Source organism: Hordeum vulgare, chromosome 3H, assembly GCF_904849725.1.
Source record: "Hordeum vulgare subsp. vulgare chromosome 3H, MorexV3_pseudomolecules_assembly, whole genome shotgun sequence".
Taxonomy (NCBI): domain Eukaryota; kingdom Viridiplantae; phylum Streptophyta; class Magnoliopsida; order Poales; family Poaceae; genus Hordeum; species Hordeum vulgare.
This window is the reverse complement of record NC_058520.1, coordinates 199,549,242-199,562,104: the sequence shown is the minus strand read 5'-3', so window position 1 is coordinate 199,562,104 and position 12,863 is coordinate 199,549,242. Positions and strand designations below refer to the sequence as shown.

At 46.5% G+C, this 12,863-nt stretch overlaps 1 protein-coding gene across 1 annotated transcript; it reads left to right on the top strand.

The window, feature by feature from the left end:
- Nucleotides 1-4,857: 4,857 nt before the first annotated feature.
- On the top strand, nt 4,858-6,862 carry LOC123439787 (transcription factor CSA-like). Its single transcript, XM_045116462.1, has 3 exons — nt 4,858-5,280; nt 5,592-6,125; nt 6,328-6,862. Exons 1-3 carry the CDS (start codon nt 5,031-5,033, stop codon nt 6,534-6,536), a joined length of 993 nt encoding a protein of 330 aa, XP_044972397.1. The 5' UTR covers nt 4,858-5,030; the 3' UTR covers nt 6,537-6,862.
- Nucleotides 6,863-12,863: the final 6,001 nt, after the last annotated feature.

The window sequence follows — 12,863 nt, the reverse complement described above, 5'->3', positions numbered from 1 at the left end:
AAAAAAAAGGGAGGTGGGAAGGAAGGAAGGGACTCCTCCTTCCCAAACCGAATTGGAGTGGGAGTCCCTCCTCCTCCACTCGGCTGACGCCCTAGGGGATCTCTTGATCCTCAAGTCTAGCCCCTCCCACCCTCTTATATATACTAGAGGTTTTAGGGTTTTTGAGACACAACTTTGCCACGTGCAACCACAAACCTCTACTTCGTAGTTCTTCCTCTAGATCGGTTTTCTGCGGAGCTCGGGCGGAGCCCTGCAGGAATATATCATCACCATCACCGACGCGCCGTCACGCTGCTGGAGAACTCATCTACTTCCCCGTCTCTCTTGCTGGATCAAGCAGGCGGAGATCGTCATCGAGATGTACGTGTGTTGAACGTGGAGGTCTCATTCGTTCGGTACTAGATCGGGACGGATCGTGGAACGACGGTGATTTGAATCACGAAGTTGTTCCACTACATCAACTCCGTTTCTTAACGCTTCCCGCTTAGCGATCTACAAGGGTATGTGGATCCGATCTCCCTCTCGTAGATAAACATCACCATGATAGGTCTTCGTGTGCGTAGGAAATTTTTTGTTTCCCATGCAACATTCACCAACACTTTAGTTGTACAACTAATTCTTGGTGTAGGATGTGTGCCGATCAAGATGCAACTTGGACACCTCCCCCCACTTAGGTTTGTAAAAAACACATCTCGATGGATGAGTACGAGCGCACAAATTAATATCATAGTTTGGTCCCAATACATATACATGGTTGTAAGCATCAAGACCTAATACCCATTCTTATTGTAAGTCTTTGTATTTAGGTTGTTTGATTTTGACCCGATCAACAGCTGGAATTGTTCTTTAACAAATGCTTGCTAGAGACCCTAGCTTCAAGGGGGACTTGCTTCTGTGGGTTCGATAACTCAGGGTAACCTCTAGGAAAATATATGAGAATAATTTCCGTTCCATTTCCAGATCACTAAGGGAAGTAATCAACCCTCAGCCACACTCTCACATTCTTATCTGTCCAAAACCCTAAAGCCAAACTCGGTCCCAACGAACCATATATCTAGGACACATCGAGTTACACTTGACACATACACTGCCTTAACCCGAGCACCTCTGTCTCACAAAGATGGCCCTTCGCTCCCTTTGAAGAGCACCTACCAATCTTCTATTACCTATTGGTTTCATCTCGAAGTTTCCGAGTGATTTGAATCGGTCCCACCAAAGTGTGGAAAGTGCTTAGGTCATTTCCCATCAGTCTCATCGAGTTGTTTCACCCGGTCTCACCGTAAAGCCTAAGTTCAGACCCCGTGCACTAGTCAGCTTCACCTAGTGGTTTCACCCGGTCCCACCGAGTTGTGCATAAAGGTGTGTAACGATGGATTTTGGTGCTAACAATATATAACCCCACTGACTCCACCATCCTAGAGAGAGCAACTAGAACGAAGCTACCACTTCCCATATCCATTTTCTGATAGAGAACCACCTACACTTATGTTGAAATAACGGGGATTCCATAGCAACCTTTGATCCTTGATTTTTAGCCTCCCAATTTATTTCCATTCCAATCCTTTTTCCTACCACATAGCCAAAACATGTGAGAAAGTGATTGAGTGTTGAGAATACTTTCTTTTGAAGCACAAAAGAAATGACTTCATTATCAACAATAACACCTATTACCTTTTGGAGAGTGGTGTCTCCTAGATTGGTTAGCTGTCACTTGGGAGCCTCCTAATCCTATGGAGTTGAACCAAGGAGTTTGTAAGGTTAAGGAGTTCGCCTACTTCGTGAAGATGTACCCCAAGTGAGGCTAGTCCTCTGTGCATGTAGGACATGATGGCAAAAACAATATTGCTTCTTCGTGGACCCTTCGTGGGTGGACCCCTCTATGGACTCGCACAACCATTACCCTTGGTGGGTTGAAGTCCCCATCAACGTGGGCATATGATAGCAGCCCCTATCGAAACCATGCTAAAAGCATTGTGTCTGCATTGCGTTTGATTTTCTATGGCTTGTTCCTTGTGTTCACGTGCAAAATCTTTGCTTTCCACTACTTACTATATTAGACTTCATGTGGCAGGTGTGACTAGACTTGCTAGTATTGCCCTAATTATGATTCTACACCCTTCATGAGAAACTAGTTTGTGTAACATTGGCCGTTGCGATTACGGAAAATAGGAAAATAAAACTAATTCTTTGGAAGTTCTTAAAAGAATTGATTTCAGCCTTACCTTTTCAAATTTGTATCTAGCGTGATGTATGGTTACCATCACAAACCAAACTATTGAGCAAGGAAGTTGCTTGTCGCTTTCACTATTGTGTTATTCTCTTGATCGCAACAACCTCCTACTAGCATTTATAGCCAATTGGGTTTGTCATTGCTTTACATGTTTAAATTCTCTTAATTTCATTGCGACCATTCCTATCTTTGCAAATTTGCATCGACCTCTCTGTGCTTGGTTAGCGATACCAACTTCGTTGGCTTGTCGTTTCGTTAGTGCATTACAGGTGCTTACGAAAACCTCATATTGCTTGTCATGGAAAACAAGGTTTTGTCATGCGTCATCTCCCGTAACTATGGGAACAATGAAAGCAATTATTTGGAAGACTCTTAAAGTCAATGCTATTGTTCTTATCCTCCCGAATTTGTATGTGGCACGACATGTTAGGTTCCCTTACCAACTAAGTAATGAAGTAGTTATCTTGTTGTCGATAGTAGTGCTTGTTATTGTGACCACATAAACCTCCTGGTGTTGTTTATGAAGAACTAGATTGGTCGCTTGCGTCATCTGAAATCTGGTCGGTCGCCTACTAAACTTCTATACTTCCTTCCAAATTATTCTTATGTGACCCTACACAATGCGGGCAGAAATTACATACATTGTTGAAGCTAGCACAATATCCCGTTGTTCACGTTCTTTTGTTGCTCTTGCGATCACGAAAACCTCTTAGTACCATATGTGATTAATCGGATTTTGTAACTTGCGCCATCTCAAATCCGATTGTCCGCCTACTAAATTGTATTATTTTCCTTCTAAAATATTCTTAACCATTTTTTGCCACCCTTCCCGCCGCGACTCGTGGGGCGAACATTATATGTTGTTGAACCTGGCTCGATACTTTGACTACCATTACTACACTTTTGCGATTGCCGGGTAATCGCCCGATCTTCTGTAACTCCGTTAATGTATCCGTTACAAAAACTTCCTAGCACAACTGTGTGACCTGCTTGCTATGCTTTTCTTAGTTGTTTCGTATCTTTGGCAACTCATTTTTCTCCTTGTTGGAAATATATATTCAAGTCTTCATCTACAAGTAATGAGTAACTAAAAGTGCAGCTTTGGGATGGCAATTGTTAGCCATATCCCCAAAGATAAACAAAGGATTTGAAGACCTGCTTGCGCTCAATATTTACTTATGTTTGGCATAAATAACGGTAGTATAAGTAGTAAATGCATGAGATGGATAGATATACATACCAATGTGATGAAAAGATGTGGGTATGCTAGGGTGTGCACATAGGGAGGATAAGCGTTCCGGTGGGCATTGCTATTGTTCTTATCCTCCCGAATTTGTATGTGGCACAATATGTTAGGTTCCCTTACAAACCAAGTAATGAAGTAGTTATGCTGTTGTCCACATGAGTGCTTATTGTTGTGACCACATGAACCTCCTAGTGTTATCTATGATGAATTAGATTTTGTCGCTTGCGTCATCTGAAATATGGTCGGTCGCCTAGTAAACTTTCTTACTTCCTTTCAAATTCTTTTTATGTGACCCTACCCAACATGGGAAGTCATTATATACATTGTTGAAGCTAGCACAATATCTTGTTGTTCTGGTTCTTTCGTTGGTCTTGTGATCATGAAAACCTCTTAGTGTCATATGTGACTAATTAGGTTTTGTCACTTGTGTCACCTGAAATCCGATTGTTTGCTTACTAAATTGTATTGTTATCCTTTTAAAATATTCTTAACCATGTTTCGCTACCCTTCCGACCGTGACTTGTGGGACGGACATTATATGTTGTTGAAACCGACTCGATATTTTGACTACAGTTATATACTACACTTATGTGAATGCTGGGTAATCGCGTGGTCTTGTGTAATTGTGTTCATGTCTGAGTTACAAAAACTTCCTAGCACAAGTGTGTGACCTGTTTGCTATGCTTTGCTTAGCTGTTTGGAATATTTGGCAACTCATTTTTCTCCTTATTGAAAATATATATTCAAATCTTAATCTGCTAGTAATGAGTAACCAAAGAGCAGCCTTGGGATGGCAATTGTTAGCCATATCTTCAAAGATAAACACAGGATATGAAGACCTGGTTTGCGCTCGATATTCACGTATATTGGACATAAATAACGGCAGCAGAAGTAGTAAATGCATGAGATGGATATTGATATGCATACCAATGCGATGAAAAAATGTGGGTATGCTAGGGGGTGCGCATAGGGAGAAGGATGGTTGGGGCGGGTTTGTCAAGGTAGCAAGGGACAGAGTTCCACCCCCGGCCCCTGGTAGTGGTTGGGATTGGACTCCCCAAACCCACACGAGTGGCCTCTGGAACCCAAAAAAGAATCCCCCTCTCTCTCTCTCTGCCCTTCTTTTCCAACCCTTTTGCCATCGGTCTCAAAGTAAGGGAAACCCCCAAACCCAACCAAACCGAGTACTACTACTACTAGTATGAGACCCAAAGCACCGAACAATACACAAAACAAGGTTACCACCGAAAAATAAAAGCCGGGAGAGAGAGATGATGATAAAGTTAAAGTTATAGGAGGCATTAATTGGGTTTCTTGTTTGGCATTTTGTTGCGGGTGTTGAAGCAAGAACAAGAGAAGGCGCGGCCTCCTCCTCCTCCTCCTCCTTCCTATATTAGAGAGGGACTCCCCTCGCAGCGGCATCAACAGCAAACAAGAAGCTGTCCCTTTCGCTCTCCTCTCTTGTTCCGTTACCACTCACCCTCCCGCTCCTCTCCTCTCCTTTTAATCCTCCTTAAGCCAGCCTTGAGAGAGAGAGAGAGGGGGGGAACGAGAATGGCTCGCGAGATGAATGGCTTCTTCAGCCACCCTCCGCCTCCTGCTCCGGCTCCGGCGCCGTACCAGGAGGAGCAGGAGGAGGCGGTCGCGGACGTGGACGAGGCGGAGGACGGCAGCGGCGGGCAGGGGAAGCTCTGCTCCAGGGGCCACTGGAGGCCCGCCGAGGACGCCAGGCTCAAGGAACTCGTCGGCCAGTACGGCCCCCAGAACTGGAACCTCATCGCCGAGAAGCTCGACGGCAGATCAGGTTTTCGTCTGATGCAAATGCAATGCACTTTCGTTTCGCCCATCTACTACTACTCCAGTATACGAGTAGTTGTTTCATTTCGGATTCGAAGATGCATTCAATGCGCAAACTGCTTTCTTTCTTTTACTTTCGTTCGTGTGGATGGATATAAATATAACCTCCTTTCTTTCCTTTTCTTGTGCTACTACTAGTGTAAAAGTGAAAAAATAAAAACATGCATTTTAGTTTTAGTTTGGAGTGTGTTGCGGTTAACGAACGCAAATGGCGGTTGTGTCTGATTCGTGGTTTGTTTTTGTGACGTGGGCGATCAGGGAAGAGCTGCCGCCTGCGGTGGTTCAACCAGCTGGACCCGCGGATCAACCGCCGGGCCTTCACGGAGGAGGAGGAGGACCGGCTCATGGCGGCGCACCGCGCCTACGGCAACAAGTGGGCCCTCATCGCCCGCCTCTTCCCCGGACGCACCGACAACGCCGTCAAGAACCACTGGCACGTCCTCATGGCCCGCAGGCAGCGGGAGCAGTCCGGCGCCTTCCGCCGCCGCAGCAAGCCCGCATCTTCCTCCTCCTCCTCCATCGCCCCGGCGCCGCACTACCCGGCCGTCGTCCTCCAGCACCAGCACCAGCACCAGTACCAGCTCCACGGCCACGGGGCATCTCCCATGCCGCTCCAGCCCTTCGCCATGGGGGTGGCGATAGCAAGCGGGGTGTACAGCAAGCCAGCCACGGCCAGCCGCGCCTACAGTGGCGGCGAGTCCGACGAGTCGGCGTCCACCTGCACCACCGACCTCTCCCTTAGCTCCGGCAGCGCCGCCGTCCCCTGCTTCTACCACCACCACCACCACCAGGGTACGTGCCTCACTGCATGCTTGCCCTCAAGGCTCAAGTCCCAAGCCCCAAGCCCCAAGTTATAGTTGTTTTGTTGCGTCGTCAGTCGTCAGTCGTCCACATGGACATGGACATGGACATGGACATGGACATGGACATGGACATGGCCAGGAGGCGGTTTGATCCGGCTCCGACTGACATGGTGGTCTGGTCTTTGCTGCAGGCTACGACATGTCTCCGCAAGCGCACGCGGTGGCCCAGGCGTTCGCGGCGAGCCCTCGCTCCGCCTTCTCCGCCCCGTCGTCGTCGTCGGCGCGGCAACAGCAGCGCAGACAGCAGCAGTACGAGGAGGAGGCTAGCGGCGCCGCCGGGCAGGATGGCGACAAGCTGAGCGTCCCCTTCTTCGACTTCCTGGGCGTGGGCTCGACATGACCGGGCTGGCGGTGCGGTGTACAGGTGGAGGCCGATATCATCATCGTCATCATCATCCTAAGCGGTAGCGGTAGCGGTGAATCCTTGCTAGCTAGTTAAGCTTAGAGTCTAGAAGAAGCAGACTAGGAGAAAATGAGGAGGAGTTTAAGTTGTTTATTATGGCGATTTAATTATGTGGGCATATGGGTATGGCGATGGATGTGACCTCTCTGGTCTCACTCCACTCCTCAGTTTTGCTGCTGATTACTTATTCAGATGGTAAACAAGTCGCATGTAATGTAATGTAGTGTAATGCATGTAATGGTGGCAACCCAAACTTTTAGTTTCATCTTGTCTTCTCTCTATTCCATTTGTACCGAAGAAGCAAGAAAATAACCAAAAATAGGCCGGTGCCCACCGAGCCGCCGGCGACGGCGACGGCGAGAGAGAAAACAAATTAAGGGCACACTCGCTCGGCAGGTTTACTAAGCCGGTGCACTAGGAGTAGGAGCAGGAGCGGACCGGCCGGCGTGATCGGTGCGTACGACGAGTATGTGAACGCAACGGCGAGCCTTTCTTTCTTTCTTGTTACATTCATCAACAAGAACGTCGTCGTTTCCATCTCTCTCTGTCTCTCATCTCCAGAACAAGACGGGTCATTTTCCCCTCTCTAGTCTCTGCTCTCTCTCTCTCTCTCTCTCTCTCTCTCTGAGGAGAGGGGCGGGGCGGGGCGGGGCGAGCGTGGTCTCGGGGGGATTCCGTTGGACTGTTGCGCGCATGGCCTGGTCGCGGCGCCTCATCCTCATCTCACGCTTGACGATTTCCTGCAAGCGAACGAAACTGCTGTTGCAACAGCATCCATCTCGTTGCTTCTTCCCTTCTGACTCAGTTACCAGTTGTGCTACTGCTGTGCCTCCGTCATCTCCCGCTCGCTTTCTGTAATTGCAACTGCCTGCTCGCCTCATCACCGTCTTAATTATGCCCGCGTCTGCCTCTGACTCTGCAACTGCAACCAACCCGCCCGGTCAATGCATGCTAAAACCAAAATCATCCCTTCATGCTTCTGTCTATTTTCTTCTTCTTTTGATTGAGGGATACTTTTCTGTGATCTTTTGTTGGCCAAGAAACCGCGCAGTGGGCGATCACTGCAATGTGAGTTTCTCACCAGTTTTTACCACCTACAGTGCCGGTTCTGGCCATGTTTGACTCGAGTTACTCTTTTATATATCTATTATACTCCAGACAGCACCCTGGGCCTGGGCCTGGGCCTGGCATGCATGGACACATACACACGAACGTGTACAGCAAAATATCGGAGTAGGAAACCTGTTCATCTGCTGAATGGATGGATGAAGACGTGGATGGAGCAGTCATCATGCATGTTTTATAGTTGCACCAAGGAGGACTCGACTGGGTAAGGCTATTGTGTGACCTGACACTTTCACGTCTGAATCCACTACAGCAAAATAAAATCTCAACTTATACTACATTTGGTAGTTCAGGTCAAGTCCTGTCGTAACACATGCTGCTCAGATATATGTATTTTTGTATCTCAACTAATATGACTTACTTGAACACAACTATTCGGGCCGGCCGGGCTTCCTTTTCTCTTGGTTAGTTGAATTCACCACAAATCTTTGCCCCGGTCTTGCTTCAGAGGGAAAGCATAAAACTGTTTTAGTAATCGGGATAGGTATGACATCAAACATATTACCCTTTTTGTTGAATATAGCTAGTATAGGCATCATTCTCTTCTGTCGATCGTCAGGATTATTGCATGGAAGGACTAGATAAGTTGATACAGTAGGCCCTCCTTTGATTATTACTACGGCGGCTACTGAAAACCCATCACGCTTTCACAATAATTTATCTGTTTATATCACCATTCAACTACGACATTGAGACTGTAGGTGTAAATTACATGTGCAAGTTGCATTTTTTTTTCTTTCCTTTTTTTAGAAAGAAAAATAACCTCCGTCCTTTGCATCGAGCGATGCACACACCAAGTTGACATAAAAGAAGCAATAATTTTACTTCAACAGGTCAAAACTGGCCTTTTAGTGTCTGCCTTCTTGCTAACGGAAAACACCGATGAAAGCAATCTGAAAACAACAAGAGATACCTCCTAGGGTGGAATATCTCCTTAGCTACCTAGATTTCGATCTCTTGCCTTGTTTCTTCCTATTCAGGGGAAGACAAAGACCAGGTTAAGACATGACATCATTGTCACAAACTTTGGGAGCAATTCGTCCTCCATCTTCGTCTGCACCGATGCAATTAAAAATAAACACTAAAATTATACATAGGAACACTGGAACAATCCTCAAGTTATGACTACATGTGCAAATAATATGTACTTCATTCAAATCGCAGGCATTCTCTCTAGCTTCTAGAAACAAGATCAAAATTCTGACATCACATGGTGGTACTCGTGCAGATTTAGAAATAACAAATCTCAAACTGATTGCCCTGCTTTGGAGTAGTTACTGGAGCAATATTATTGCAGGCTTGAGTCCATATCGATGGTGATATTTGTAAGCCCAACCAATCCGGTAGTTGAAAACGGATGACGAATTGAAGTATCAGTGGTATTTTTAACATTTAGTATAGGACACGCACGCAATGAGTTCGTTAGTTGTTGGTTGTAACACTGTGTAGATGCATGGACCAACTGGAGGGCTGAAAATGAGGTAGGAACGAGGATATAAATATGATTGAGGCTGTCTGCAGATGGATCAAATTAGCGCACGTTCAGGATTTGATTCTATTGACTTGAGAATATTTATTTTCTACCGGCGGACTTGAGAATTTGGATAGGGTAATAAAATGATGGATTGATGTCTAGAAGGAACTATTCCCTCCGTACCTAGTTCTCTCGGACTATAATTATTTAGATATAGAAGTAGTAGTTGTTAAGATTGAAAAATAGGAACACGCACCCTAAAGAGGACATGTAGGTAGCATGTGTGGGTGATATGACTCTTCATTCACTTGGTCCAGCCAACCAACCGAAGCCCATTCATCAGTTTGAAACAAATATAAAATGTGTAGTAAATTGCTCGCAATCATTTGGACCGTGCAATGCAGACGTATTTTGTCATCCAATGTCAGCTTGTATCTGTCTGTAGAACGATCACCGAGACAAAATGGGAGAGGGGCTTTGCATTTTTACCAAACGATTGAGACGTATTTGTACGCCCAAGAATAGGATTAGTTAAAATTGATCCGGGCGAATCATAGAAAACATATTATTGATTGAGATGTTGGGTTGCGCGGCACTTGAGGCTTGAGGGCAGGGCACTCAACTCAATGAAGCAGCACAAGACGTATGGTATGGCTCGGGAGCGGTAGCGGGAGCGCTTATGTGGGCAAATGTGAGGCAGCTGGTCCGTTGGAAGCTGTTACGCGGCTGTTGGGAAAGGGACGTGACGTGCATCCATCCACCCCTCGTCCATCTCCATGGCATGTCACGCATTTTTCCTCCTCCCGGGAAGCAAAGACCACATGCGTGAGGCCCGGCCGATTCCTTTGGGCCCCGGCACCGTCTATATCTCCATCTCCTGAGTGGGAGCCAAACAAACCCAACAACAACAAACCAACACCCAGAGGAGATGGACGTGCGCCTATGCTATCGCTATGCACGCACAGCACAGGGTGCATGCCCCCCCTCGAACAGCATCGGATTCTCTACCTAGCTAGCTACCATCTTGTCATGCATGCATGCTGCTCTAGTCTCTAGTGTGTGCCAGCTAAAACACCTACTACTAGTTAGAGTTAGTAGTACTCAAGTTTTTCCTTTTTCCATTCCTTTCGTTTGATAAACTGATTTGGGACGAGCCTGAGACGGAGAAAGAGCGTCCCAAGTGGTGATCCTCGCCCACGTATGACAACTGACCACATTTGGCATCACGGAAAGAAACGCCTACACATGGCTCGAATGAGCCATTGCATTCAGTGGCGCATACGCTCATATATGTGCGTGTACCACCCTATCCCTAGGAACTAGCTACACATGCAGGGCACACCCAGCTAGCTAGCTTAGCTAGCTATACCTGCCTAACTGGCCTAGCCTCTCTATTGGCTGCACTGCTACTCCACGTAATAGTGATAGCTGGCGCTACTGTTACAGTCACTGCACTGTGCTCACCTCACTTCACTTGTACTGCCTACGAATCCCAGCTGCACTGCATGCATGCCCAACTCTACACTGTGCTAGCTGTGCATGCAGAGCAAATGCAAATACAAAAGGACGATCGACAAAGACGCACGCACGCACGCAGCATTTTCACCGATCGATGACAGTCCCACCGGCGACGAGCAAAGCTAGGAATGAACCAACCCGGTCGGCCTCTCCACGACTCCAAGTCCAAAGTCCATAGACCATAGCTGCTTTTAGTTCTCTCTCTTGTACTGCCCTAGTTGGTACGTACGTGCGCTTGCTGTGCATGCATGCATGCATGCACACGGACACGGACGAGCCGTACGCGTGCGAGTGGATTTTTTTGCTGGGTTCGCAGTCGCCAATCGCCATCTCCAATCGTGGTGGCGGTGATGGAGATTTCGTAGTTTTACTGCATGGTGGCTGTGTCCCGATGCGAAGCATTGGTGCTACGTACGGTGGTGTCTGTGGAACAGCACGTACGTACGGTACGCTGGCGTGTAGTAAATGTGAAAGATCATGGCAGCGTGTGATGCATTCACGGCAACAGTACAATAGTACGTACGTCTTGATCGCCCCACGCTCTCTTCTCGTCTCTTCTCTTGGACTTGAAGCATGCAGTAGTATCTTCCTCGATCAAAACTTTTTGCAGCTCTAGCCTCCGGCGACGCAGAAATCCGCCGACCGACAGGGTTAACTGCTGGTTATCAAACCGACGTCCGGGCCTGGTCTCCGTGTCCATGACATGTACCGGTCTGTATACGTACGTATATGGATTTATTAATTATGTTTGTATGTACTTTGACTGCAGACCGGAACGTACGTCTTGTCGTGTGGTGAGCCATCACGTACGTTTGGATGCACTATGGAAAACAAATACTACTACAGTCGCAGAAAGGATCATCCTGACTTTATTTTTCTTTGGCGAGCCTGGCAGATGGTGTTGGTGGCGTCCATTGTCTCTCCTGTCTCACGCCATGCCGTCGTTGCGTGACAGACGTCCCAGCGGGCCCCGCTGGAGCCTTGAGATGAAACAGAAAGCCCATTTTCACGGGCGAAAGCAAAGCTATTTCCTTGCAGCAGGGCCAGGGGAGGAACTCTTTTTTCTTTTTCTATTTTTTTTTGCGGGGGAGGAATTCTTTTTTCATTTGAAATGAACAAAAGCTGCGGGGAGGGGCTTTAATTCGTGCGTACGTACCTGTGTACACATCCGTATATATATATATCTCCCTAATAATAAAGCAGCCAGTGCTTCTGCCGTACGTTGTGGTTTGTTTGCAAAAAAATCTCTCGCTTTTCAGGTAATTAACCCGCCGTCCCTCTTTAAGTGACTAAACAGGAAAACGTTTCGTTCTTATAAATTGCTCCTGAAGTTGCCATAAATTATCCACCATGCCATCCATAAGTGAGAAAAAATAATTCGTGTTTCTTTTTCAAAAAAAGCTGTGCCGTGATTGGTTTTTCAACAGGCGAGCCGTTAAACTGCAAACAACGTCGGAGTGGTGCACTGGTTCGGGTTCCATACTTCTACCCCTAAGACCCAGGTTCGAGTCTTGCTATCTCAATTTTTTTTACTTGTACTTAAATATAAGTACATGGATTGGAACTCACGACCAACAAGAACGGTGTGGTCGGCGCTAACTAAACTAGGCAGCCTGACGCACACGATGCTCCTGTGTAGAAAAAAAGGAGGGTTCGTATGCATAGTGCCACATTGATGCCTTACACACAAATCCATCTATTTATATAGGTCTGCAAATTAAACTCAATAAACCTCCTCGTGAATCAGTAAGAAAAACGAGTACACTTCTCACAAAGATTTTGCCAAACTAATGCAAGAAGAGATCTGAAATCCATAGCGGCCCTTGATTTTGGTGATCATGCACACAGCCATGTATGGGTTGCTAATTTAGGCATGGTTCCCTTAATAATATGTAAACCCCCTCCGTATCAAATATAAGGCTTTTTTCCTTTGCCCTATAGTTCAAAACATTTGACGACTAATTTAGTGTCGATCCCTTCCCTAATAATGGAACCTGTCAAATTTTTTTGTTGTTGCAAATTAATCCCCGATAAATGAAAATGCGGAAAATATGTATGCAGACTCGACGCCGCGTGATAATACTGAACAAACGGAGTATAATATAAGATGTGATGTCTCTGCCTAAAGACAGATTGAATAAAGAAAA